General features: G+C 38.2%; 1 protein-coding gene across 1 annotated transcript in view; it reads right to left on the bottom strand.

Annotated features, from left to right (window-relative positions):
* LOC129730598 (protein disks lost) overlaps positions 1–27,952 on the bottom strand; it is a 590,739-nt gene that overhangs the window by 53,173 nt on the left and 509,614 nt on the right. Inside the window, exon 7 of the mRNA XM_055690050.1 lies at positions 1,762–1,893. Within this exon, the coding sequence (XP_055546025.1) occupies positions 1,762–1,893 (132 nt within the window). The remainder of the gene's footprint in view (positions 1–1,761; positions 1,894–27,952) is intronic.

Consider the following 27,952-nt stretch of genomic DNA (forward strand, 5'->3'; position numbering starts at 1 on the left):
AACAGGTAAAAAGTAAAATATAAACAGTTATACAGTTGTTGAATATAACAGTTATTTGCCTTTGACTAAATTCAGCAGTAAGTAAACTCTAAAAACCAACAATTAAAACTATTAAAATATACAATAAAATAAGTAAATAGTGACAATTATAATAAAAATTTTAAAACAAGAGAATAAGAGGTGAAGGGAAAATAATTAATTGTGAGGTATTATAAGAACAATGTAATAATTGAAGAAAAGAGTCAAAAGTCAAAAATGAAAAGTGAAATGTTGAGAATTCAAAAGTAAAATGTATAAATTTATATCTATAAATAGGAATGTCTGTCTGTTTGTTACCTATAGACTCGAAAACTACTTAACCAATTACCGTGAAAACTTGTGCATAGCGGTTCACGAGTACATTGAGTGTCACAAATATATTAGTTTTACTCTAACTCATAAGCGTAGGCAAGAGGAAGTTAATTTGTAATTTATGAACGTGAAAATTTTTCCCTCGATAACCGTAAATCAGGTAAAAAAATATATCACGAACATTTTAACAGATGAACCCAGAGCAAGTAGCGAAACCAATTGTTGAACATAAAAAAATTGTTTTCTTAAACTGAGCATGGTTTTGAATAATTTCCAAATCTTTTATTAGATTGACTAGACTGACTATTAGGAGGGGAGAGGGGGGGATCGAAAATTCCGAAAAAAGTCCTAACGTAACTTGTGGATGACGCTTTTAGACGCCATTTTGGAATATACAATGGCGACTACCCAGTCCCAGAGAACAGCCGAATATTACCAAATATTGCAAATGTGGACATTTGTGTAATCGCATTGCGAATTGCGAAGCCCATAGGCCAAAAATTGACCCCACATGCCGTTTTGAAATCAGAAGTGATTACTTCTGGTTATGGGGAACAGCCAAAAATATATATTCTGGAATCGAGATGATATCCACAGATTAAATCAAGCAATTTGAAACTTAACAAATACCACTCAATATGGATATTGCCGTATTCGGAAAGTTTCTGATATAAATATGTTGGTTCCAGATAACCCATCCATAATCCAAGTAATGTGATGAACAGCTTTCTGATGTTTTATTACGAGATCCACCCGAAATTGCCTTTAAACTAAGTTAAATTGGACTTTTGTTGATACTGTTGATTTTCCTAGTTCTGAAATATGGGCTCTAACACTATTACTGGACCTTTTAAAGCTCAACCTGAAAAACTACAGAAATATTTTTTTCCCACCTAATTTTAACAGACCATGACATAATTTTCTGTTTGACGAATTGGACCTCTACATAATAGAACTTATCAGGATAGGATTTAATAGGTTGGTGAAATAAAAACACTTTTTAAATTGTTTCTAATAAAAATAACCAATTTCAATTGGTTCTTTTTTAGTCCTTTTGTACGAGTTTTCTTGAAACAAGCAAGATTAAGACAATATTTTAGCTATTCCTGGCCAAAACAAATAGAGCGGAATTCCCGAATGTAGTGTTTTGATAAAACTAGGAAATTTCAATAAAGATGATCCAGGAATCCTGATATGTATCAGTGGAGTTTTTTTCGTCATCATCAGAAACACTGTTGTAATGATATCAGGAGGATGAAATTTTTGATTGGATATTTATTTTGAGCTGGGTAGTCATGTCATCTTTAAGATTCGTTTTAATTTTGCTACGTCACGAACTATTTGTAAATTTTAATTTCAAACACCCGTAATCATTTCCTTTATAGGTGAACTATAAACCAGAAAACTTACCGCATTACGGAGCTCTATTTGGCGATTTTCCACCGTGCTGTTCCTGTAGCTATCGCAGTTGAATGGCCTTGAGATGATGTAGCCTATAAATTTTGCCAGGACACGCATTGTCGTCGTTGATTCTGGCCGAACCTGTTGTTTTTTAAAGGCCACAAAGAAAAAAATGAAGAGAGAAAGCGAAAAATAAATAACATGAAACGAAATGAATTCAGCTTAAGAGTAAGTATTGCGTGAAATGGTGCCATAAAATATCTCTTGGCAGTCAGTGTACGTCTGCGGGCAACATGCAACAGAAGAGTGCTACGGTGTCCTCTCAACAGGAAGGAGGAAATACACGAAGGTAAAAGTTCTATACAACACAAATAGCAGCCGGAAATGGAGCCTAGCAGAAATAACAACAGCACACCTCCCCCCCCCCGTCGGCTTTATAGTAGTTCTGCATCGTCTTTACTGGGGAACATAAAACCAAATTGAAAACAAAATTTGGCATCGTTTCCTTTGTTCTGAGATGAGTCCCCGAGTCAAAAGCTGAACAACTCGGGAAATAGAATCGATTATTATTAACTCGAAGCCCTGTTCACTTCTGCGGCACTCAGACGGGAGTTGTTTTTAGCTAGAATCTTTTACCTGGCGTTTCGTGTCTGTTTCGTCTCGGATTTCGATGGTTGTATCGAATGTTCTCACAAATGGCGTACTTTCCATTCTGGCGATGTGTTAGTAAGACCACGTTTCAGACTACGGCAGATGGACAGAATCGCGCCCGGTGGGTGGGAAAAATGAGTGGTTGTAGCAAACAAAACCATGGGACTACTACGGGAATCTGTCCGTTGCCAACGGCAGTAGGCATGAATTTGTGTGGGTGTGCTTTCGCACTCCCTGTCGGGCCCTTCTTTTGCAACAAGTGAGCCGCGGCCGACTGGGTTGAATGTTGTGGATGGTTGGCCTGTTTAGTGTTTTATTGTTCCGCTTGTAGTAGGAATCACTGTCTTTGTTTTTCGACGTAAACTGTTGTCTTGATGCATAATTTTAACTTATCTCATTTCAACGTTATTTGAAATCTCTCGAAATTATCTTGTTTGCAGAAAATAAAACGTATTTAATTTTGAGTTTTGGCACCAAATTCAGAAAAGAAAATAATCACATTCCATTGTAATCAATATGAAAATCAAATCCAAGTTTATTTTGCTCTCTATGGTTTGTCGATCTCGAATCAGTTTTTCAAATGAAATTACAAAACAAAGTAAATGAAATGAAATCTCACGGTCGCAGTCGAAAACAAGGGATGTTTTTATCTTTTCACCAGAGATTTGATAGCTAAAGCAGTAACGACAGCAATTAAGCATGTTTGGCGAGTTCAATTCCGATGGCTGGTATTTGAAGCGTTTGGTAAACAGTAGAAGCATCGAGAAGAGTCAACCCATTCAAGGCACTCTCCATTATGTAGCGAGACCGAATTAATCCTTGCCCTTACCGTGCTCGATTGTCGCGAGATAGAATTACTGTCCATGATATTTTGTTTCAAAGTTGAAAAAATGAGAGAAATTTACACCACCTCTTCTATGAAAAATAAGATTCAACGACGTATGCTCGGATTATTTCATTCGAATATTTTTGAGGTAAACTACACCAATTAAAACACGTTCCATAATCACTGAAAGCCAGTCATAAAATTTTGGGACTCATTCGATATTTGACATAACGTTTATCCTATTACAGTTATTAAGTACATATGTGCATTTCACAACTCAATTGTTGTGCAAATTACGAATGATTTCATTTTGGATTCCGAGCAATATAATTTTCGGCCTGACTTAAACTGTGGGCTATTAACGAAAATCCCAAAAGAACCACATTACGACGGGTCTGGACGGTTTCTCGAACGGCGATCCCTCATAAACTAAAAGGTGAATCGATTGTAAAAGGCAGCCATAAAAAGGTTGACTTTGGTGGAGAAGTTACCGTAAGCTTTTCAGAACTGTTGAAGGAAAGTAAGTTATATTTGACTGTCGAGCTGAAGTTTGTTCGCCAAGAACCACTGAACCGTTTATTGTATTATAATATCGTAAAGCTCTGAAAGTAACGAGTATATGCTGTGCTGGAGCATTAAATTTATTTACGAGCAGTGTGTTCAAGTTGGCGCCGCTGTTTACTTGTGGTTTTGGGGTAAAATTGATGACAAGTCATATCAAGCCTATGGGATCCTGTTGATTCCGATGACAGTACAATAAATACCTTGTTCACTGTATTGTCCATACGAAAGTTTTTACTTTTTCCTTCCAGGCTATCGACGAAGGTGACATTTAATCCCATCTTGTGAAACTAAGCTGCTTTCACGGAAGCTGGCTGCTAAGAACCCGGTATTAACATGATGATTGTGACAAATGATCAATGAAGCTAGGAAAGACGCATATGCGTTTCATTGTTATTCTAAGGACAATAATCCCTGGAGGTATGTTGCTAGATTCAACTGTGACGGATGGGAACGGAAAGGTGTGTCTTCTCTTTTAAACCCCCGGCTACGTTCACATACGGGGAACCATTATGATGATTACCTTTGTCAGTAAGTATCAAGATGTCATGAAATGTATTAGTAACTGCGGGCTAAATTTAATGAGTTTGAAATGATTCTTGAAAATGGCGCTGCAAAAGAAAGGAATTATGGCCGCTTTACATCGAAATGAGATGTCATCACTGTATCAGTCCAATTGTAATGGTTAAGTCGTACTTAAAATTGTTTAGTCATCAAACTTGTGATGAAAAGAGAATTGTTTAATTTGACGTTCATTTGTAATAACCATACAAAAATACGACTTCTCATAGGAGCGAGTATTAGGGATCAAATAAAATTTTTGAGATTCACAAGAGGTAGCCCCATGGGAATTAATCATTCTACAACAACGCTGTTGAGCGGGGGCCTAGTGTGGTTGGTAACGTCTCCGTCAACCACGCTCGACGCCTGGGTTCGAATCCCACCGCCGACATAGGTGTCGATGGTTGTGAGGTGGCGTGATCCACTCACAACCAACCCAACTGGTCTAGATTCAATCCTAGCCGACACCGGGAGATTTTCTGAGGCGAAAAATCTCTGGGATCACGCCTTCCATCGCATGAGGAAGTAAAGCCGTTGGCGCCGGTCCGTTAATAAACGGGTCGTGAGTTAGGGTCCTGGGTGTGGAGTCGCCTCCCTGGGCGTCGGTGATTGGCCACAACAGTGGCGGAACTAGACCGACGGAAAATAAACGAGAATAAAAAAAAAAAAAAACAACGCTGTTGTCACAATTTCCTGCCCGAAAATCAAAAGTTGCAGTTTTGCTGAAATAGGAATAACGTTAGTTAATTGCAGTTTGGATAATTAAAAAATCGTTGAAGAAAACATAATTGGCGGGAAGCAATTCTATGTCTGCAATGGCACGGTCTTACTACATAACAATTGCAAAATGAAATTTCTAATTACTGGCGCAGTAGACTAATTCCTCATGCCATAGAAGAATAAAGCAATAAATTGTTTTCTCTTTTGATACAACTTATTATAAAAACTCCTTAGAGAATCAGAACATATGAAAATATGATGAAACACAAATCTCTGCATAACTCGAAAACTAAATAAGCAAATATACCTAAATTTGGCATATGGAGGTTTCTAGAGGCAAGAAATGTTTCTACGGTGGTGTAACACTTCTTCCCATTTCTAAGGGGGGAGCTCCCATATAAACAAAACACAAATTTCCGCATAACTCGAAAACTGCCCATCTCTCGATTTCCAAGGGAGCATACGAGTGCTCTCCGAAGTATTGAAATCACACAGATTCGACGTTGTAGCACTGCAGGAGGTATGCTGGAAGGGCTCACTGATACGTACGTTTCGGGATGGTCATGCTATTTACCAGAGCTGCGGCCACACACATAAAGTGAGTGACAGCTTTTATATTGGTGAGCGAAATGAGGAAACGGGAGATTGGGTGGTGGCCAATTAGCCCTCGAATGTGAAGGTTGAAAATCGAGAGCCGGTTCTTCATCATCAGCATCATAAACGTGCACAGCCCTCACCTCGGAAGTGCCGAAGACGACAAAGATGAATTGTACGCGCAATTGGAGCGTGAGTACGACCACTGCCCAAAACATGTAAAAGATCTTCATCGGATATTTCAAAGCTCTGGTCGGCCAGGAGGAGGAATACAAACCGGTGATTGTTCAGCGCGCACCAGCTGATCAACGAAATGGGCTCTATTGACTTTGCCACCTCAAATAACATAGCTGTGCGTAGTTTGTGCTTCCAGCACAACCACCTACGCAAGTACACCTGGAGGTCACCAAATCACACAGCAAGTCAGATCGACCACGTTCTGAAGGATTATCGACACTTCTCAGACATCATCGACGTCAGACACTGCGCGGGCGGCTAGGATGCGCAGTGCCACTCGTCAGAATGTAGAAAGACACAGACAGAAGAAGATGCAGCGAATCCAAATCATCCGGGATAAAAAGCGTTGGAGGAGGAGGATTATGCAGAGCTGGAACTCCTGCATCATTCTCAGGGAACGTGAAAGTTCTACCAGAAAGTCAATGTATTCCGCAGAAGCTTTGTGCCGCGAGTCGAAATGTACCGGGATAAAGATGATAGTATTCTGACGGACGATCGTGAGGTGGCCAAAAGGTGGAAGCAGCACTTCGACGAACATCTGAGGGGCGCTCAGGTAGAGTACCATGGCGGCGGGAACCATCGAAGAGATGCAGATAAACATGGGCCCGGAAAAGCTGGCCTGCTGTTCGCACCAGATTATTGCCAGAATTTGAGAGACAGAACAGCGACCGAAGGAGTGGAAGGATTGGGTTATCTGCACTATCTACAAGAAAGGCGATAAAATGGACCGTGTGAATGCCGCCTACTAAATGCTTTACTAAATCATTTTCCGCTGACTCTCACTGCTAGTCAACAGATTTGTGGGAAGCTATCAGGCCGGTTCCGTGGAAGGACATTCTACTGCGTATGACACTATCGACCGAAAAGAGTTATGAAAGGTCAAGGACGAAAATGGCTTTCCGGGGAAGCTGAGGAGGTTTCAACAGGGTGATGGTCTCTCCTGCCTGCTATTCAACATTGCGCTACAGGGTGTAATGATTCGAGCGGACATCGACAAACGGGGTACGATTTTCAACAAATCCAGTCAATTCGTTTGCTTTGTTAATGACATGAACATTGTCTGCAGACTAACTACGGCGGTGAAAGAACAGTACACCAGACTAAAACGGGAAGCAGCTAGGATTGAGTTGCAGAGAAATACGTCTAAAGCGAAGTAAATGTTAGTCGGCGCAACCGAAGCGGACCGGCAACGCCTAGGCAGCTTGTGTTTTTCAATCACATGTCTCAAAGTATAAATCCTTCCTCATACACCTCCAATCGTGTCAACTTATTAAATACTTCTGTTACTACTGTGTTTTTCGATACATCCATGATGGAAGAAACTCGTGGAATCCCGGATCATTTACGCGTGCAGCAGATCCCTAAAATATTTTATAACAAATATAAAAACATCAACTGCGACAATGCGTTTTATACTGATGGATCACTTCTCAACGGGTCCACTGGCTTCGGTATCTTCAACAATAATTTTACCGCCTCCTACAAGCTCGATAATCCTGCTTCTGTTTACGTCGCAGAATTGGCTGCAATTCAGTATACCTTAGGGATTATTGAAACAATGCCCACGGACCATTACTTCATCTTTACGGACAGTCTCAGTTCTATTGAGGCTCTCCGATCGATGAAGGATGTAAGGCACTCTCCGTATTTCCTGGGGAAAATACGGGAACATCTGAGTGCTTTATCCGAAAAATCTTCTCAGATTACCTTAGTGTGGGTCCCTTCTCATTGTTCCATTCCGGGCAACGAGAAAGCGGACACTTTGGCTAAGGTGGGCGCAACAAACGGTGATATTTATAACAGACCAATTGCCTACAATGAATTTTTAAAATTTTCACGTCAGAGTACACTTGTCAACTGGCAGGCCTCGTGGGATAAGGGAGAACTGGGGAGGTGGCTACACAGCATCATCCCCAAGGTTTCCACCAAACCTTGGTTTCGGGGGTTGGACGTAGGACGAGATTTCATTCGCATGATGTCTCGGATTATGTCCAACCACTACGGGCTAGATGCACATCTCTTGCGTATTGGGCTGGCGAGCAGTAATCATTGCGTTTGTGGATTATGGTATCAAGACATTGAACACGTGGTTTGGGTGTGTGCTGAATTCTGCGGCGCCAGATCTCTACTTTTGGATACCCTCAGGGCCCGAGGAATACAGCCCTATGTGCCAGTTCGTGATATTCTCGCTCAGCGAAACTTGCCATACATGCTACATGTTTATAGCTACTTGAAGAGCATCAAGGTGCCAATTTAACAGCGAAACAAAAAAAAAACCATGTTAGTTTTAGTATTAGATTTAGTTTCAGCTCGTAGTCGGCAGCGAGGGTAAAGAATTTGCCTTTAGATTATAAGATATTTTAGACCATAAGGCATTAGATTTAATTGGCTCCGTAAAACATTCATTTGTATTGTGCCGTGTCAAAAAACGCCTAGGCAGTAGCATTACGATCGACGGCGATGAGTTCAAGGTAGTCGATGAGTCTGTCTATCTTGGCTCACAGGTAACTGAGGACAATGATACGGATTGCCTACTATGGGCTCCACAAGCGAAGCGGTCGAACAGACTAAGCCCCCGTACGAAGTGTAACGCTTTAAAGAACGGTTGTTCTCTCAAGCATGAAACGTGGACGATGCTCGAGGAGGACCTGCGAGTGCTCGGAGTTTTCGAACGACGGCTACTAACGACGATTTATGGCGGTGTGCAGGAGAACAGAATATGAAGGCGGAGAATGAGCTCGCGCAACTCTGAGGTGAGCCCAGTATTCAAAAGGTGACTAAAGCTGGGCGGATACGCTGGGCAGGGCATGTTGCAAGTATGCCGAACGCCCTGCGAAGACAGTATTTGCCTTGAATCCGGTAGGAAGAAGACGACCAGGGGCGCAGCCCACCGCAGTGCGAATATAGATTCGAAACAAGTATGCATACGCTTAAAACTCTCGACGGTGCACAACTAGTGTCGAAGTAGCTCACCGAGGCCGGCCATCGAGCAACTACGAAACGGCGATGTAGTGGAGGACAATGACGAAGTGGCAGTAGATCTTGGTGTCGCGCGAACAACGATAAAACCCTTACTTCTGACCTCTACGAGGTTAAAAAGTAGATCGGCCATCCAAGAAACAATAAAACTGGAGCTGAACAAATCCACAGTGAGCTTTTGAAATACGATGGCGATGCATTGATGAATGCGCTACATTGGGTAATTACCAAGATTTGGAAGAGGGGGGTAGTACCGGAGGATTGGAAGAAGGTTATCGTGTGTCCAATCTGCGAAACGGGTGAAAAGCTGGATTGGTGCAAACGTCTTTCAGACTGAATCCTGAAGTCGGGCGGATTGAGGTGGGCTAAACGCGTCGAAGACTAAGTACATGAGAGGAAGAGGTTCCAGAAAAGACAAGGTAAACCTCTTACCAAGTAATCAAATTAGCCTTGATAAAACCGAGTTGTTAGACGAGTTCGTGTACTTGAGCTCACTGCTGACTGCTAAGAATGATACCATCAGAGAAATTGGGCCTATTTTGGACTCCGGAGGACGCACCGGTCGAATAAAATTCGCCGCCGCACGAAGTTAATCATCTACAAAACATTGATCAGCCCGGTAGTCCTCAACGGCCACGAAACATGGACCATGCTAGTTGAGGATCAACGCGCTTTTGAGATTTTCTAACGGAAGATGCTGGGAGAACCGGCAAAAATGTGTATTTTTTGATTTCGTTTTTTGTTCAATTTTTTTTAGAGTTTTGACGTAGAATTATGTCTTACGGTAACATTCTGGAATTGAAGTAAGAATTGATATACCGAAAACATCGGGAGCGTCACGGAAATTGTTCAGATTCAAGTGCCAACAACTCAGCCAGTTTTTAACGGATTTTCTTCATTCATGTAGCAACCGATTGGAAAATTAGCTAAGCATTCACCAGAATGCGGGATATATCTTGTGGTTTGAAGATGTTATCTATTGTATTAATGAAAAATGTAGAGCCTTGTTTTGAACTCGCGGTTTAGAGTAATCAGACCTGAGAACAACGCCAAACACTATCAAATAGAGGTATTTTCGGAACCCGGATGACATCCAGAGTCCATGAATCGACACCAGACACCATTTTAAAGCTCAAGATGGTATCTTCCGTTTTCTAGAGCCTGAAATGACAAAACACCACCTGATATGAGTAGGGGAGGATTGTACAAAACACCAGTTAAGCATTTACGCAATTTACAGCGCTTCTAATCATTTTTAGGCAACATTGAACTGGGAGGATGATTGTAGGATCTATATAACGCATCCTTATAACGAAGTTTATTTAAAAATATTCGATTTCAATGTTATTTTCGCTTAAAATTGTTACCAAACAAGCCCGTGACCAAAACGCATTACAACAAAGGCCAATATGCTCCAAAGCTGAAGGTTAATATGTCACTAGCAGAAATCAGCACGCGGGAAGAAGCGCTTGAGGTCTCAGAAGTGAAATCGAAAGCAATGGAACGTGCTCTAAGTTGACAAGCAATTTACGGCAAATGTTTCATAGTGCATTCTGCCCCAATTCGTGGTTCTTCGTTAATTTAGCGGTCGTCTCTCTTACACAAGTTCTTCAACTTTTTTTAGTAAAGACAAAATTATTATCTACAACTTTATCGAAGCACAGTGTTTATTTTGCTGATTTCGTGCTCTAAATTAGTAGCGCCCTCACATTTGATTTTAGTTATATACTTTATTCAGAAAAATATCTATGTATTTTATTGCGCTTTTTTATAATGGACGATTCAGTGATTAAACCACCTAGAAGAGATATGAAGAATTTATTTTTTATGACAGTGAGACAGACAGCCAGTGTCTTCGAGAAAGTTGCAGCAGATGCTTTTACCAGCAACTTTGTGAAAGATGTCAAATTTCTATCTCTCATATTTGAAAAGTTATAATTAGTTTTATAAGGAAAGGTTGCTGAAATCATAATTTTTAACACACCTTTTCCAAGATTTTTTAAATATTTTATATCTTTTACATAATTATTAATGTTATATCTTTTACACTATTAGCCATACAGAAATACATATTTTTTGCCAAACTTTTTACTTCGCTATAGTTAAAAAAATATGTCGATAATTTTTTTCAAGGGTTAATCGAATTTTAAGTTACTTATAAGAACGCAACTAAGTCATGATGAAACATATGTTTTCAAACGCAATTCTTGTTACACTAAATAGTCGACTTTTGCTCAACTTGGTTGCACTACCGATCGCGATGTTGGTGTCCGGAATCTTTCCAGGGTTCGTAAGGTTATATACAGATGAATACAACACTATATCGTTATACTTTTCACAGCATGACACCCTGCTAAAGTAAAATTTTGGTTCCTTCAAGTTAGACCTGAATCAACAATATCTTGTTCAACATTTCGCCTGAATTCAGACAATCAAGCTATCTCGAATAAAAAATATATCTTATAATAAGAAATGGCTAACTTGTTCCTTCGACCTTTTGAAAGTGGTAATTTTTACTGATTTACAGCTCTAACCAGTAAGTAGTGCGACGTTCTTGCTCCAGTTGGAATATACCTTCAATCGACTGGCGAATAACGCACTCGAGTTTATTGTGTTTGATCTGCTATAGTCAGGTTAAGGTAATAAAAGAGAAAATCTCACTAGTTGGCCTGTAAAACATAACGTCCTTAGCTTTGGATGATTTTGAGAACACACAAGAGATTTCAACATTATATTCATATCACATGTGGCGACGTTCCATGGGGCTTAATCAACAATAGAATTAAGTTGAGGCATCAAACAGCGTCTCGTTTAATTTATTTATATTTCAGATATGAGCTTCAGGATGGTTTGAGAAACCACTGCAATCTCCGTACATGTCTTCTCTGTGCATGGTGTGTTAGACCGCACGAAAATTCATGGAGATATAAGTCAAGGCACCGTTTATTGGTTGTAACCAAGATCATCAGCATTTGGGTAGTTTCTGGGCATACAAATCATTTTATTATTGAAATTATATATTTTATACGATATAAAGGAGCTTTATGCTGTAAGTTCCAGAGTAGTGAATATCAGTGAGCCAGTAAAACATCAAAATAAAATTTAACAGCTGTCAGATGACTTTAAAAGCACCACAAGAGCACATCAGATTCTTTATCGAACATTACTGAGAATATAGACTACACTCTGTCATTCTAATTGATATTGTTCACGACGAGCCTTTCCTAGTTATAATTTTACCTTGTTATTGAGTAAATTGGTTTGCAAACTGTGAGTTGTGTTGTGTAAATGTTTTCGAAGAATGTCTCTAAATTATTCAGGAAAAAAAGTTCTATTTATTAAAAACTAACTCATTTTATAGTAAAATTTTCCAATTGACATGCTTGAAAAATGTTTTGCGGGGAAGAAACGAACATCCTTCGAACCCAGCCATCCCTTTTTAATTTAAGGTGTGTAATAAAATAGTTATTAATATGGAGTTTCAGCCAAACCAAAGAGAGTTGATTTGATTAATCGTGTTAATCGTTTCAATGACGGTATCGAAAAATAGGAAAAGATACAGGAATTGAATGATGACACTAAACCAACAGAGCATTTCATTTACCAACAGTACATGGCGTTTAATGAAACTTCTAGAAAAACAATCCATTTACTTAGCACGAGGGTCGCACACCCTGGAGTGCCATAAATGAGGGAGTGATAATAAGCACTATATGATTTTAGCCAATCGTACATACAAATAGGGAAACTCTTTTCGAGCTTGCAGCACGCCTCACAAGCAGCAACGGTAAACTTTGACAAATTCGATTTCACTTATCAGCTGTGCCGTTCGTTATTCCCTCTATCGGAGTAACAAATGACTTACGCGTTGATTCGAAAGTAAATCATAATTTCGATTCGTATTGCGCTCGAAGTTTTTCCCGAAACGAAATAATATGATGATAGACCGAAATGGTTGTATCAACAATCAACCAAAACAAACTACTCGCGGGACTACATTATTTATCGTGACACAACCGAAGACTAGGGGGAGGCTTGTTCTTCTGAATTGCCTATAACATTCGATAACGATAACGATATGCGGGAAAAAGTTGATACGGGACATTTTATGTGTCACATGTATTTGTCGGTCGTTGAACACACTTGGGCCTGGTGCTGCAACACGGCACAATCATGGAATTGAAGTGGATGGAGATGGAAATGACACACTATCATGAACTTTGTCGATCGGTTTTATGCACAGTTGGACAACGTCTCTCTTATCTTCCCTGCGATGCTTTGGGTGGGGTGCGTACAGCGGTAGCACCAGCAGTGGAAAGTATGCATCCGAAATGCCATGCTTCGACACAATCTATGTGGTAATGACACGGCTAGGGTGTGGAGGTGGCATGTACAAACCGCATGTAGACATACTAATCACAGCAGTGGCACTGATGCAGTCTTCAGTAGGTACAAATATTCTTCTGTTGGTGACAGCCGATGGCTTTTCTTGTTTTTTTTTTCTTCCTAGTTCGCAGCCTTTTGAGACCGGGTTTGCGTAGTTGCCGGGCCCAGGAATATCCCATCAGTGAAAGGGGGTAACTGGTTTCAACACGCACGAACGAGAAATGCTACCGCAAGGAAACGAACGGGTTTCTAGCACATGTGCGGAAATCTCCTGCGTGACTTGTGAAATGGGATAAGCGAGAAAAGGAAAAACAAACTAGAGAAACCCGATACTAGATCATGCTGGGGCACTGTAACGTATGTCGATAAGACAATTTTACCATTTAATCAATTTCTAGAAAATGTGTCAAGCGGTTATCCGCTGCCATGGGTTGTGGGTCTGGAAATTCATCTGACGATTCCTTTTTTTTCTAGCTGATTTAAAAGATGTGAGCTTTCGTTGAGCCGAAAATTGTTTAAGTGGAGAAGCATGGTTGTTCATTGTTTGCAATAAGCACCGTCCACAGGCTTGGCTGTGCATGGAATAGCTTGCTAAGCTTTCATTTATTTTTAAGTTTCCGGATGGATTGAAGCTCACTCAACAGTATCTCTTGCGTGACAGATTCAATCCTCCGGCACAAAATACACATCCGCGCCCGCTCTTGGAGTGAAAACCGTTATTTCCGGTGGGATAAACAATTGTGGTTTGTGGATCTAACCATGGTTGCTTGTGCGAGTGTTTCTAGCACTGGCGGCGGTATCGAATACAAGAGAAATCAACTGATACGAAGCCGAGAACCTGGTTAACAAAGCAAACAAAGCACAACTGCTTACGTCTATTTAATTAAAATCCAGCTAATTCTGTGTTTCTCCTCGGGTTGCTAAGCGGTTGTGGATATCTCAAGCAAAAGGATACAACGCTGTTCCGTTCATGTACTAGCGGGGTCCTTATAATAGAATAAAATATGTAAACCATAACTATATCCGTTATTGCGCAATGTGAACTTTTATACAAATGAGGTTTTCATACAAATGTATATTTTTAACTGAATAAACAAAGGGATATGAACTATATAATCATAGGCCTAATACGTTTTAACTGTTTCACATGCATAAATTATGTAAAGCCTGGGCACTAGATTCTGCAATCAGAACGAAGCTTCTCCTTAAAGGAAAGAACAGTTGCAGTTAGTATGCCCGTTTTTAAAAGCCGGAACTAAAATTTTACCTTTGATAGTGAGTTGCTAGTCCATTATGCTACAAACAATTACATTTTATGTGTGTTAGAATAAAACCCCTCCTCACCAGTTTACCCATCAACAATCCAACTCGGTCGATTTTACCGACGAGTTTCATTCAATTAAAATATATGAACGAGCGAAACTCAAACAAAACTCCACTTCAAACGGCTCTGCGCTTTTCCTTTTATTCCGTGTGGCAATCATATGTACAGGCTTTCTCGATGAGTGCGTACACTAATCCCGGTTGCCGGTCTGTCGAAAGTTTATTGCCTTGGATAACGATGGGAACATGACCGACTTTTTGAGTGAACCTACATTTTTGTCCGCCTACCCGAACCCTTTTTACGGTTGTGTTCGGTAACATGGCCTGTGTTCCTAAGTTTCCGTTTCAAATCGTTTTTATATATTCAGGAAAATTATCCCAACCGAGATGGAAACACTCATTCCAAAGCCAATCGGGGCCATTTGCTCCCATTTAATCAAACAATTCTCAAATCAAACGGCCCAGTAAAGTTTTAACCTTACCCGTACAATAATTGAAACTGTATCGATGTTGATGTCAAATATATAAGGGCTTCCATTTCGAGTGATAGCTGGATGAGTGAAACTCTTGCCGGAAATGATGATTGAAAATATAATGATACAACTTTCACAGTAACAATAGAATTTTTCGCCTAGTGTACAGTTTTATAAGAGGCAATTCCTACCCCAAATGCTTGAATAAACAAGTATACAAATACCGATGGATTGGGTGTTTCATGGTGAATGACGATTACATTTGAGTTGCCTGAAAGTTCATATAATTAGTTACAATTACTAATTATTGCCATATCCTTGCAGGTAAAAACAGCAATATAACATTGATAAATAGTTAAAACATAATTTTTACCGAATTGTTGAAAATTGTTCAAATTTAAAATCAACCATTTCAGCTGGTCTTAATGTACGATGCTGGCCTAACAAGCCAGTCGTCGTAGGTTCGACTCCCGGATCGGGAGAGACTGTAAGTGTCAGTAGGATACCGCTACGATCCGCAATTGTCCTGTGCACTAAAACAGTTGGCTGTGAAGTCTATGTATAATAAACAGAAGGTCGAGTTCCGAAGTCGAATGTAGCCCCAAGGCTTGTTAATATTACCAAATCGCTGGCAGGCAGAAATTTTGATTGCCAACATCCAAAAATTATTCTGTAGTTGCCAAAATACGGCAGAGCTTTTCTTGGAGGAAGTGCCGGCCAATATATTACAGACTTATCACTGCGACCACAAACATATTTATCTTTTGTGGTGTTTGCTGTATTCCGCACTTCTATCATTAGTATTATCACTATTATTATTACAATTCGTGCTTGTTTTTATGCTTTTTCATGCTTCATTTTCACGCTGACTACTCTGAGCCTCACTGCCCCCAGCTAATATAATTCCCAATTACAATTTCCTGGAGAGGTTTCAAATAAATGTCCCTCTGGACAGTTTTATTGTTTGTGATTTGAAAAATTCAACGTAAAGGAAGGATTAGTGAGAAACCTGATAGTAAACTTATGCTTAAGCCCGTTGACAACTCGTCGTCTTAGTGAGGATCGTCTTAGTCGTCATCCACTAGTAAAATGATTGATATAAATCGGTCGATCGTGTTAGGGAAATCAAGTTTTGGACAGCCTTTTTGGTCAATTTACCGCAGAACGCCGGTTAGCCTTGAACTGCTTCTCTTCGACAACGGTCTTTCGTGTCTTCTTAAGGTTCCGCTTGACGATTGCCCAGTATTTTTCTACAGGGTGGAGTTATGTGTTGGGAGTATTCTTTGGCACCACCTAGACGTTGTTCACGGCATACCACTCCATGGCTCTTTTCCGTAATGGCAGGAGGTCAAAATATAACGGAACAACTGTGCTGCTTGAGGAAAGGCAACATACTTTTTTTCGGGAACAGATGGCCTGTCACACGAGATATTTCTTTGCAAACTTCGATAGCTCAATGGGTTCAAAAATCTCTTCCACCTTTCGTCTTCCAGTTGCCCGATAATAATCCTGTCGTGGAAGCTGTTTAAAGTCTGCCTTGGAGTAAATTTCATCAATCAAACTTCGCCAGTGTCTTCCGACCGGTTTTGCTTATCGTCACGGTTTGGAGTCACTACCTTTCGGATTTCGATTTCCTCCCGATCCTGTCTTTCTGGCAGTCGACAAATGTTTTCCATATACTTTTGTTACGTTGGTGACGGTTGATTTGGTCACATTCAACAATTTTGCCAACTTGACGTACGAGTACCTAGTTCGGATTATCGCGATGCGCGAGCAAAATTTTGATGCGTTGCTAGCCGACCAACATCGCTTATCATAGAACCACAGGGTGTTACACGATAAAAATATAACGGCAAATTGAAGTTGATCAATTTTTAACCGCTTATGCTGCTTTTGGGTAGTGTTGCAAATTGCAAAAGAAAAAAGAATATTTAATTCGGGCTAAGACATGGAGATGGAGTCGAATTTATAACAGTTATAACGTTTGAAGTGTGATGAACGAACAAAAACATATTAACTCTTCAATTAAGTATTTAATATGTCCACAAAAGTACAATATGGAGTTTAAAAATCTGATATGATGCTGATAGCAACTTTATGCTATCCTCAACAGTGGGAAAAGGGAATTCTTCTGATTAGGGTTTGCAATCCCGGAAACGATTTCCCGGGAGTTACCTTTTCCCAGGATTCCCGGATCCCGGGAACATAAATATTGATTTCCGGGATCCAGGGATTCCCGAGTTTCTCGAGAAAATTTTGCAAGATTCGATATAGTTTTCCATACAATAGTGCAATAAACCTATCAAAACGCGAAAACCTATCAAACGCGAAGTATTCCATCAGAACGCGAAACTTACGTCGGCGATATTTACTCGCCGTTTAAATTTATTTGCTTCATTTTTTGTCAAAAATATTTGCTGTCTTATTAAAGGAATGAAAAATTAGGCAAATGTTTGCTTCGTATAATGACGTTCTTTGCCAGTATGTTCTCTATTGAGCGAATGATTTTTTCTTTGTTCATTGATAAAAATTTTTGAAATCAAAATTTCATTGGAGGAAGTACTGATGCTATCGCTACCGCACAGGAAGTGCTGATGGTGCCGCTACCGCACAAAAACAGTTTTTCAACAGAATTAGTGCCGCTGCACCTACCGTTGACGCTGCTGCCACTATCACTGGTGTTACTACTTCAGTTGCCGCTGCTGCCATCCACTGCCGCTACTGCTACGTTCTAGTCTCCATTTATTAGTAAAATGATTCGTTTGAGTTGATACAGGCTCTCATATAACCCAAAGAGTGCATTCCGAATTTATTAGATATATAATTCTATCGACCGAGCTTAAGGAAAGCCACCATTAAGCGACCAATCAAAAGTCGAAATCAGCGTTTCAACAAGCCTTATCATTTTTCAATAGTATAAAAGTGCGAATAATCAAAGTACAACTTTCTGCGTTCAGGCAGATGCTTAGATGGTTTTGCAATAGATTGCTGCAAAAACGAAGGAAATCCATTTGAAACTAACCGACATATTAAGATTTAAAATTGGACATATTTTTCCCTTTTTCCTTATCCCTATGTAGCTGAACTTTCTGAGAGACGTAGTTCTACTTAAAAAAAAAACGCGTCTAGCATAATTGTGTATTTGGAATGTACTGGAAATATTGAAAACAAAAACAGTAGGTAATAAATATGATAAAAAGTACATTGCGTACATTTGCATTTTTTTAAATTTTTGATGATTTTTTCAATGTGCGTCTAAACACTGAGGTTGAAAAGATAAAACTATAAAGGAATTAAAGTATAAAGTATATGAATTTTCAAAGTATAAAAGTATAAAAGTATAAAAGTATAAAAGTATAAAAGTATAAAAGTATAAAAGTATAAAAGTATAAAAGTATAAAAGTATAAAAGTATAAAAGTATAAAAGTATAAAAGTATAAAAGTATAAAAGTATAAAAGTATAAAAGTATAAAAGTATAAAAGTATAAAAGTATAAAAATTGAAAGTGCCCATACATCGTAACGATCTTGATTAGTATCGGTAAACAATGCTAAATGTTTCTTTTTCTTTCCTCCCGAATCAGTGAAAATTGCCTTTTAAGTATTTGACAATAACCGGAATTTTGGAACAAGTATATTCGAAATATACATTGATTGGATAAAAAAACAGTAAGCTCTATTTTCATGAACCATATCAATAATTTTTTTCCTTTTCTTCACTTTATTTACTTATTATAAGATTTACTAAACTTAATTAATACCGCGTAAAAATAATTTTCCAATTGGGTAAAAATTATCCGAAATATTTGAAGGAATCGCGTAAAAATAATCCGCGTTGTTGTAAAAAATCGCGCAAATAAAGTCGCGTATAAAATGACCCCATAAAAATAACCCGCGTAAAGAAAGACCCCAGTGTAATTATTTGAATTCCCTAAAGCTGAAAAAAGTTGGTGCTTCCAGTGAATGCAGAGGTACGTCCAGAGACCACTGAGAAATTGCTCGCCGGGTTCGTCGCTTCGACATCTGCTTACGGGAAAACTCATTTAAGTCTCTGAAAAAGTTACCAAAAGGCACCAAAATTCACAGAAATGGTTAAAAAGCTATAATCGTTCATCTTTTCTAATTTGAGCTCTTGGGTAAAACCTGTGTTTACCAGTGTTAAAGACGATAAGATCACGATAGATTATCTTGTATCAATATGCTTATGACAATAACTTTTGTACGTCATTAACAAAATGACGCTCTGAAAATAATGTGGTGACCCTGAAAAGATTGAAAATGGCATCTGCGGTCTGCTTCTAGAAATAACCATATTCGATGGGACTCGGTTGCTTTGGCTGTCTTCCAGTAACCGGAATTCACAGTTTTTGTTTTCAAAATGGCGTCGAGAGTCGATTTCCAGCCTCTAGGTATTATTTTTTTTCAGAAAAAAACTATATTGGGTGATATTCGGTCATTCCCGGAAAGCGGAAATTGCCATCTTGGATTTCAAAATGGCATCTGAAGTCGATTTCTGGACTCGATCTCTGGATCTGGAAATGCCTATATTGGAAATAATATGGTACATGGCCATTTTTGGCTGTTTCCCGGAAACCGGGAGTCAAAACCATCTTGAGTCTCAAAATAGCGCTTGGAGTTAATTTCCAGTAGTAAAATAGTACAAAAGTTTAAGTAATAAAGTAACAATTTCTCTTATTTTGTTTGACGCGTAATTGATTTTCCAATCGGTTGCTGCAAAAACGAAGGGAATCCGTTAAAACCTAAACTAACTGAAAGACTATTTTTGCTCACTTAAAAACGTAATTCTACGTTTAAAAATAAAAGAATGAATATGGTGGCTAGCAGATAAGCCTCTTATGAAGGTAAACATTTTCAGTACCAGTATCTAACACAGCAAATCAATCAATGTGTTATAAATGAAGGTAAATTTTATCAGCAGTACCTTCATATACACTTTTTTTTAAAAGCACATCAATCGAATCAATTTTTTTATGTTCTTCAAAAAAATGTAGTATCCCTGAATAGAATATTTTTATGATATTCTGTATTTGCCACGATTATGAGAAGCAACAAACGCTTCCAGATAATATTACCAGTTATTTGCTTAATGTATTCTGCTTTTGTGCCTTCCTTGAATTTCTATTTCGTGAATCCTCAATATTCAGCTTTATTGACTTCGCCTTCCAAGGGAGACCTCTGACAAGTCGCAACAGATATTTAATTAATTGACGTGACTCAGCAGTACTAACATTCAATTACGCGTTGGGCAATCATTCAAAATATTTCGAAACTTCAGCCATGGAAAACCGACACCATCAAAATACACATCGAAGAATTCCGTTCCTAATAGTAAGGGGAGTTCCCTAGGAAAGCTTCTCTATTTCCGGAACAACTTCAAACATTATTTTATTAGGAATAAATTTCCTATTAACCCTCGCTGCCAAGCGGAATGAGTTTGCCCAAATCCAACAGTCACCCCGCCGTCATCTCCTGTTGCACTAATAGGTTTGGCTTACTTTGCTTCCTGATGAATTTGATTTAAATTTTATGCAAATACAGCATAGTTTCCGCACACTGTTGTGTCGGTCGGTTTCCCCTTCCACTTCCCATTGTTTACACCCCTGGGAGTGGAAAATATTCATTGCGTTTCGTAGTGCCGAAGCCCTAGCTGAGGAATCCTCCACTTTGGCAACGACACAGTGACTGAAAAAAGGAAAACGGTGGCATATTAAATATTCAGCACTATTGGAAATTTCATGAAGCATTTTTATCATACTTGTTTACTAGTGTGCTCGGTCAAGTTTTCGCTTTTTATTTCGTTTCTTATCGAAAGTTCCACTCTATTCAGTTTCAGTTTTCATGTCCTAACGACGGGTCTGGGGCTTAACATGGTGGAAGGAAACCTCGCTTAAAGTTTCTATATTCCACAGTCTGTTCTCGTGGTAGCATTTGTATGCTCCATTATAAAAGGTCTCTAAGGCAACGTAACCCATTTATACCTTCTATTGTTTTATACGATTGGCTTCCAAGATTTTCTTTCTTATATGGCGAAGCTTGCAGCATTCGTTGGAAATAACGTTTCAAACAACACACTCGCAATGACGTGTTAATTTTACAAACTGATTCTTGCAGCACTGGTCCGAAAGCTACGGTCGGGTCGTTTCTCAGAGGTAATTTCTTGCTTGTTTATTACCAAACGTGGGGATTCCATTTTTTCTCAACCTCGATAACACGGTGCCTTTCTATGATAAATAATTAATTCCTTGCGAGCAACTGGTGTTCTGGGTTGCCATCTAGAAGCACCCCTTACCAGCAGTTTTTCTTTTCTCTGACATCATCACAGTTGGATGCTCTGAAACTGGGGCAACGTTTTTGCGTTCATGCATGGTTTTTAATCGGATCACCACTGTGGGCCCATGAGCCAAGGGCTGCAAGTGCCAAGAGGCCGAGATGAAATGAAAATCCTTCCGCCGCCTGACTCACCACTATTCAACCCAATTCAACGAATGACTGAGCAGGATTTGATGGGACGAAACCAGGGCTGTCGATCTGGGCCAGGCCGGGCAGGCACGTGCAGACCTTTGCCATTGCAAAAGGTTGCGTTTGCTGTTGCCATCCGTGTTTGATTTATGGAATGAGGATGATTGGCTAAGCGATTCTTTTTGCGAGCGTTAACTTCAAACGATTGTGTTTCCTGTTGTTGGGGTATTTAAGGGTTATTAGAAAAAAAGAGCTGGTGAAAAAGTGATGAGGTTCAAGCATGTATGGTTATATATCATGAATGGTTCTATTCGGATTGTTGCGCCTTGCATGAATATCCGTAGATTTAAAGTTCAGTGAAAACCATAGATTTAAAACCCAATGGTAGAGGATGTTTTTTTTTCAATTGAATTATTAAATTTAATTTTGGTTGGATGGAAATATAATTGACGATCGAATCTATATCACATCCCTGTCTATTTTTCGATTTTATATTTTTAATACATTTTGTATTTTGTGGCTGTACGATATTATCAAAGACCAGTAAATAAATAAATAAAAATAAATAAAAAAAACGAATGAAGAAACAGGAGTTATTGATTTACTTCCGCCAACAACTTTTCTTTATTTTTTTTTCACAACAACACAACTTTTCATTAGATAGCGTAATAAATCAAAAGGATTTATTTTATGAAACTACTTAATTTTTTGTAACCATAATTGATACCTTCGCCAAAGGATGCTCTAAGGAGTATCACAATTATAAGAAATATGTTTTATAAAAACCAACAGGAAAATATAACACTACCAGAAGACGTTTATTATTGTAAACAGTTCAACTAAGAAAAGTACAAAATCATATAAATTTTAGGCTATTTTTTGTAGAAACATGACGAATAAATAAAGCTCGTAGCCACAAGGTTACAGAGTCTGCTTTAACAAGCGAATGGTCATGAGTTCGAATTTTAGTAGAATCAGACCGTTTGGTGTTAGGGGGACTTTCACGCATGGGTTTTTTTTCCCGCTCTTCCCTTTTTGACCCTTTCCTAACGTTAAATTCCAAAAACAAGTCAGACCCTGACACACAGTTGAATAAATGCACCTCTCCAGGCAATTATGTTTGCCGATACTTGGCAGGACCAACTAATGAGGTTCGGTTAAAAAGAGTAGTAGAGTTAAGCGTAGCGAAAAACTATAAAACTTTGTTATATACCATGGTGTCACCTTCCTTTCTGTAATATTTGTTAGAGATGCAGAGGTAAACTCCAATAACAACGATTAGAAAACTCCCTTCCTTCCTTTCCTAACTGATCGTAAGGAAGTAGCTGGCGCCGTTATCTATCATCTCTATGCGGAAACTACTGAACCGTTGTACATTGAAAACGGTAGAGTTAATTTCAAATTAGCCGTCTTACGGTGGTTCTTTGTGCAACTTTACTAGTTCTCCGATTTATCACGGAGTAGCAATCCCGAAATGTGCGGCCGTTCAAAGTCAAGCTCAAATAATAAAAATAATAAGAAAAGTAGAGCTGACTCTACAGTTGTTTAAAGACTATTATTTGGGGTTTCGGTTACCATGGAACCGAAAGGTTCAACATTAAAAATCATTACAGGTAGTTTTAGTTATAAGCAGAGAAGGCAGTGTGACTTTGCCCTCGTATCCAAGTGAGTTTTAAAGCTTGCTTGCACGTTTATTTTCGGTTTGCACGTAAACCCAACTAACAGTGTTTTACACTTGAGTTGGATTTGAGTTTTAATCCTGCATAACAACAATTGCATAAAAATCGAAATGCGATGAAATTCGCGCCGCGTCTGCTGCAACAGTTTGTTGCATTGTCCTTTGAAAGCACAAATTCGATCTAAAAACAAAACTCATCGCGTTACATCATCGCCTGCATCGCTGGATACATCGTGCACTGCATGCATTGCACGCATTTAAACTCAATCGATCAGAGTGTGCGGTGCAAAAAAACTCAAACTATCGAGAGGAAGCAGATACAAGTTGGATTCAAATCTGGAAAAGTGTTACTCAGTTCAACTTTGCACGAGTTCATGCCATCACTGGTTATTAGGCAAAAATTAAAACGAACTTTCTGTATACTACAGAGTATCTAAAAATGCTTGGACGACTCGTAATCTGGTAATCGAAAAAGGTATTCAAGAATAAACTTTAGATAGCAGATAAAACATGCTATATATTTTTCAAATATGTTTACTTTAAGGAATAATTTCTATCGTGAAAAACCTGAATTAATCCACCTAGCAGTGCAGAAACCTTCGTTATACTAACTATAAATACATATAAATTTATACTAACTATTACTGCATATAAATTTGTTATGCCAGTAAATCATAAATCATTTAAAATTAAATTCAAAAGATAGTTTTCCAGAGGGTGAACCAAATAACATCACTGAATCAAACCTCGATGAGGTACTCACATACTTTATCAATACCACAACGGCTTCGTTTTCAATAATCGCGAGACCCAGAAAAGAACATAATTATTATAGATTATGGATTAGCATCGAATATATCCTACAAATTGCATCAAAGTTCTACAAACTTGCTTTCAAGAAAGTATAGTTCACAATTATACAGCGCGTTAAATGCTTTCTTACCATAGAAAAGTTGCTTGAATCATCCGTGTGATTATTTCAAGAGATCAACAAAAAATTTGATAAAATCTGTGAGGATCAAGTGCTGAAAGATTTCATTGAAACTCCTATAACTGCTGTTGAAATGTCAATTCGCACTACACATCAGATGCTGTTAAGAGTTGTTAAATTAACTCTTATTTTGACTGTTTAAAGTGTACTCGGGAACGTAACTCCTGTTGGAGACCTAGGCTGTGTGGTAAAATCTGAAACACTTTCAGAACTTTATAAAACTTGCTGCCAAAACAAGGATTGGGATAACATGGATACTCTGTTTGCACTGACCTTTAAAAAAATTTAAAATAAATTTAGAAAACAATATTTATATTATACAAAAGCGAAGTGTATCAAGTAAACGAGAACCGGACTTAAATAAGCATTGCAGTTTCCTCTGAAATCTTATAAATATTGTTAGTAAAAAGCTAATAAAAATAAAAGGTTCATTTATTACACCAATTAGAACGAACTACACAGAGTATGAAAATTATGCACAAATGTCTTTTACTCTTAGTTTCTCCTGAGAAATTAATAGTAGTTGAAAAAAAGAGAGAGCGAGAGGAATAGAGATAGTGATATAAAAAAGGATAGAGAGAGAAATGATCCAAAAAGTAAAATACTTCATGTTTAAAAATTTATTTATTTATTTCGTCAATCATAGTAGACTACATCTTAAAAACTATTGCTAACATCACAAATATAGTTATGTAATTCTAGTGTTCAATATTTTTCTAAGAGCATTTCGTGACATCGTTAAATCAATAACTTCACAATATTTATTGTAAAGACTCATCATACTATTAACTGGCCCGGCCATGGCATATTCTGTTCTATAAGAATTTAATACGAAAATTTTTCGCGTTCTTAATGAGCGTGTAGGATCATAAAAGTTGAGTTTTCCAAGCAAATTTTCCGAACTTATGCGTTGTGAAACTAAATCGTTGACAAGAGTTACCGAAGCAATTTCTCTTCTTTTTTCAAGCGTTTCTATATTAATAAGCATGCAACGCGATTCATAACAAGGGAGAGGAAATGAATTCCAACCTAGTTTTCTTAGTGCATATAACAAAAACTGTTTTTGTACGGATTCGATTCTATTGGAATGGACGTCTTGATAAGGCGACCAAACAACACTACAGTATTCAAAAATAGATCTAACATATGTAACAAAGAGAGTTTTTATAGTGTACGGGTCTACGAAATGATAACTGAACCTTTTTATAAAACTTAGCATACTGTTGGCTCTATTGATGATCGTATTGTAGTGATCAATGAATGTTAACTTAGAATCCATAATTACTCCTAAATCTCTAATTTGATAACACCTTTCTACAACTTGATGTGCAAGAGTGCAACTGGCATGTTCAGGATTCCTTTTCCTTGTGTAGGATATAATATTCCTTTTTTTCACGTTGAGATCAAGAAGACTTTTTTTACACCAAATGTAGAAAATGTTAACCTCTTGTTGGAATTGTTGGATGTCTGATTTGTGTTTTATTTCCATGTACAGTTTCATGTCATCGGCATATATCAATACTTTGAGACGATTCAACACAAGGGTAACGTCATTAACAAATAAAATGAAGAGCAAAGGGCCTAAATGGGAGCCTTGTGGAACTCCAGATGTCACTTTTACTGGTACAGAAAGGTGTCCCTTAAACCTAACCGTTTGTGTCCTGTTCGTCAAATAAGATTCAATCCATTTAAGTAGGCCTGACTCAAATCCCAGTTTTTTTAATTTGAACATAAGTATGGAAATATCTACTCTGTCAAAAGCTTTACTAAAATCCGTGTATAGAGTTTCCACGAAGTTGCCTCTGTCCATAGACGCAAGAGAGAAATCAACAAATTCAAGTAAGTTGGTAGCCGTAGACCTCCTTTTGTAAAAACCATGTTGGTTACACGTTATGCGATTCTTTACCTGGTTAAATATTTTTTGGTTTACGATAGCTTCAAAAAGTTTAGGAATACATGATATTATTGCAATGCCACGATAATTTTTGATGTCAGATCTCTTACCTGACTTGAAAATCGGTATAAGAAAAGATTTTTTCCAGACTGATGGAAACTGTCCGGACGTAAGGGATAAGTTGAAAAGCCAAAACAAGGGTTTTACGAAGGCAGGAGCAAGATTTTTCATGAGTGAGGGTGGAATTCCATCTGGACCTGGACCTTTTGAAGCGTCGAGTTTTTTTTAGTGTTGCGAGGATTTCTTGAACAGTTATTTGCTTAATAGATACGTTATTTATTTGTTCATGCAAGTGCGAGAAATACTCAAAGTCCCTGACTTCGTCGCTATTTTTATAAACGGTTTGAAAAAAACTCGCAAACTTGTTGAAGATTTGCTTTGAGTCAGTACTGGCAAAGTCTTCATATTGCATGCGAGATGGGAAGTTATTAGACTTCATTTTATCGTTTGCAAATTTAAAAAACTGTTTTGGGTCTGATTTAATGTTATTTTCCACCCTTGTGTTGTAGTTCTCATACGCAATAGATATTTTAGTATTCAGTTCATCACAAATGTTCAAATATTTGTCCAAATTTCTTTGGTCTTTAAGTTTTTTGTGAGTTTTATGAGCTTTTTGTTTCCTATTCTTTAAATTTTTGATTTCTCTGGTGAACCAAATGGGATCTTTTGAGCTAACCGTTTTCTTTTTTGATTTTGGTACAGTTGAGTCTAAAACACTATACAGTGATGATAAAAAATTATCAACCGCTTTGTTCATATCTATTTCATTTTTTAGAAGTGATTGCCAGTCGATGTCAGTTAATTTACGATTGATTAGTTCAAAGTTTGCTTTAGTGAAGTCATATTTATATTCAGGCTCATGATCAGAGGGTCGTGATCTCTCGGTATCAATCATTAGCGAGTACTCAATTGCAGTATGAAATTTTCCATTTTTCCATAGGGGATATTCTGCTTTGTCAACACTAAAATCTTCCGTGCAATTGGTGAATAAAAAGTCTAAAAAACAGTTTTGCTCATTCCGGATTGAGTTTACCTGATTTAATCCAAGTTGACTAAATCCGTCAAAAATAAATTGCAGAGTTTCGTTTTCTCCTACTACAGGAAGTAAAAGCGATTCATTATCATCGTTTACAATAAAATCAGCATCATTTTGATGGAAATCTCCATATATATGAATTTTTGAGTTAGTGTGGGACTCATCATTCACTAATCATTCACGTCCTTAAAAATTTTTCATATGATTGCTTTTTGGCAAAGTGGGGTGGAAAGTAAACAGATACGAAAATATGGATTTCACCCTTCAACAGAACTTTAACCCAGACATCTTCAAATTCGGCATGTTTCTGGGTTATGATTTGCTCAGAATCATGCTGAACCCCAACCGCCACAAGCACTCCTCCACCTGATTTCTTATCAGATAGTGATAAATCACGATCGCTCCTGAACACATAAAAGGAACTGTTGAAAACTTCTTCACTTTTAATATCTTCGTTCCAGTTCGTTTTCGTTGCTAAGATGATTGAGTATGAACATCCACTTATTCTGTTATTAATGTGATTAATTTTGAGTGCACTGCGCATCCTGTTGAAATTCTGAGCATAAATCAAAACTTCATTGACTACTGGCGTTGTTTTTTCTTTCTCTGAGCGTCACTGATTTTGAGAACACGAATGCTTACAATAACATCCATCACACGGGAAACTTGCTGATCTAAAATTATTGTTATTGTTATAGTTGTGGCTGCCAGCCAAATGGTAAGGACACGATACAGCTGAAGAGGTCGCGGG

This window comes from Wyeomyia smithii, chromosome 3 (assembly GCF_029784165.1).
Source record: "Wyeomyia smithii strain HCP4-BCI-WySm-NY-G18 chromosome 3, ASM2978416v1, whole genome shotgun sequence".
In the NCBI taxonomy this organism is placed as follows: domain Eukaryota; kingdom Metazoa; phylum Arthropoda; class Insecta; order Diptera; family Culicidae; genus Wyeomyia; species Wyeomyia smithii.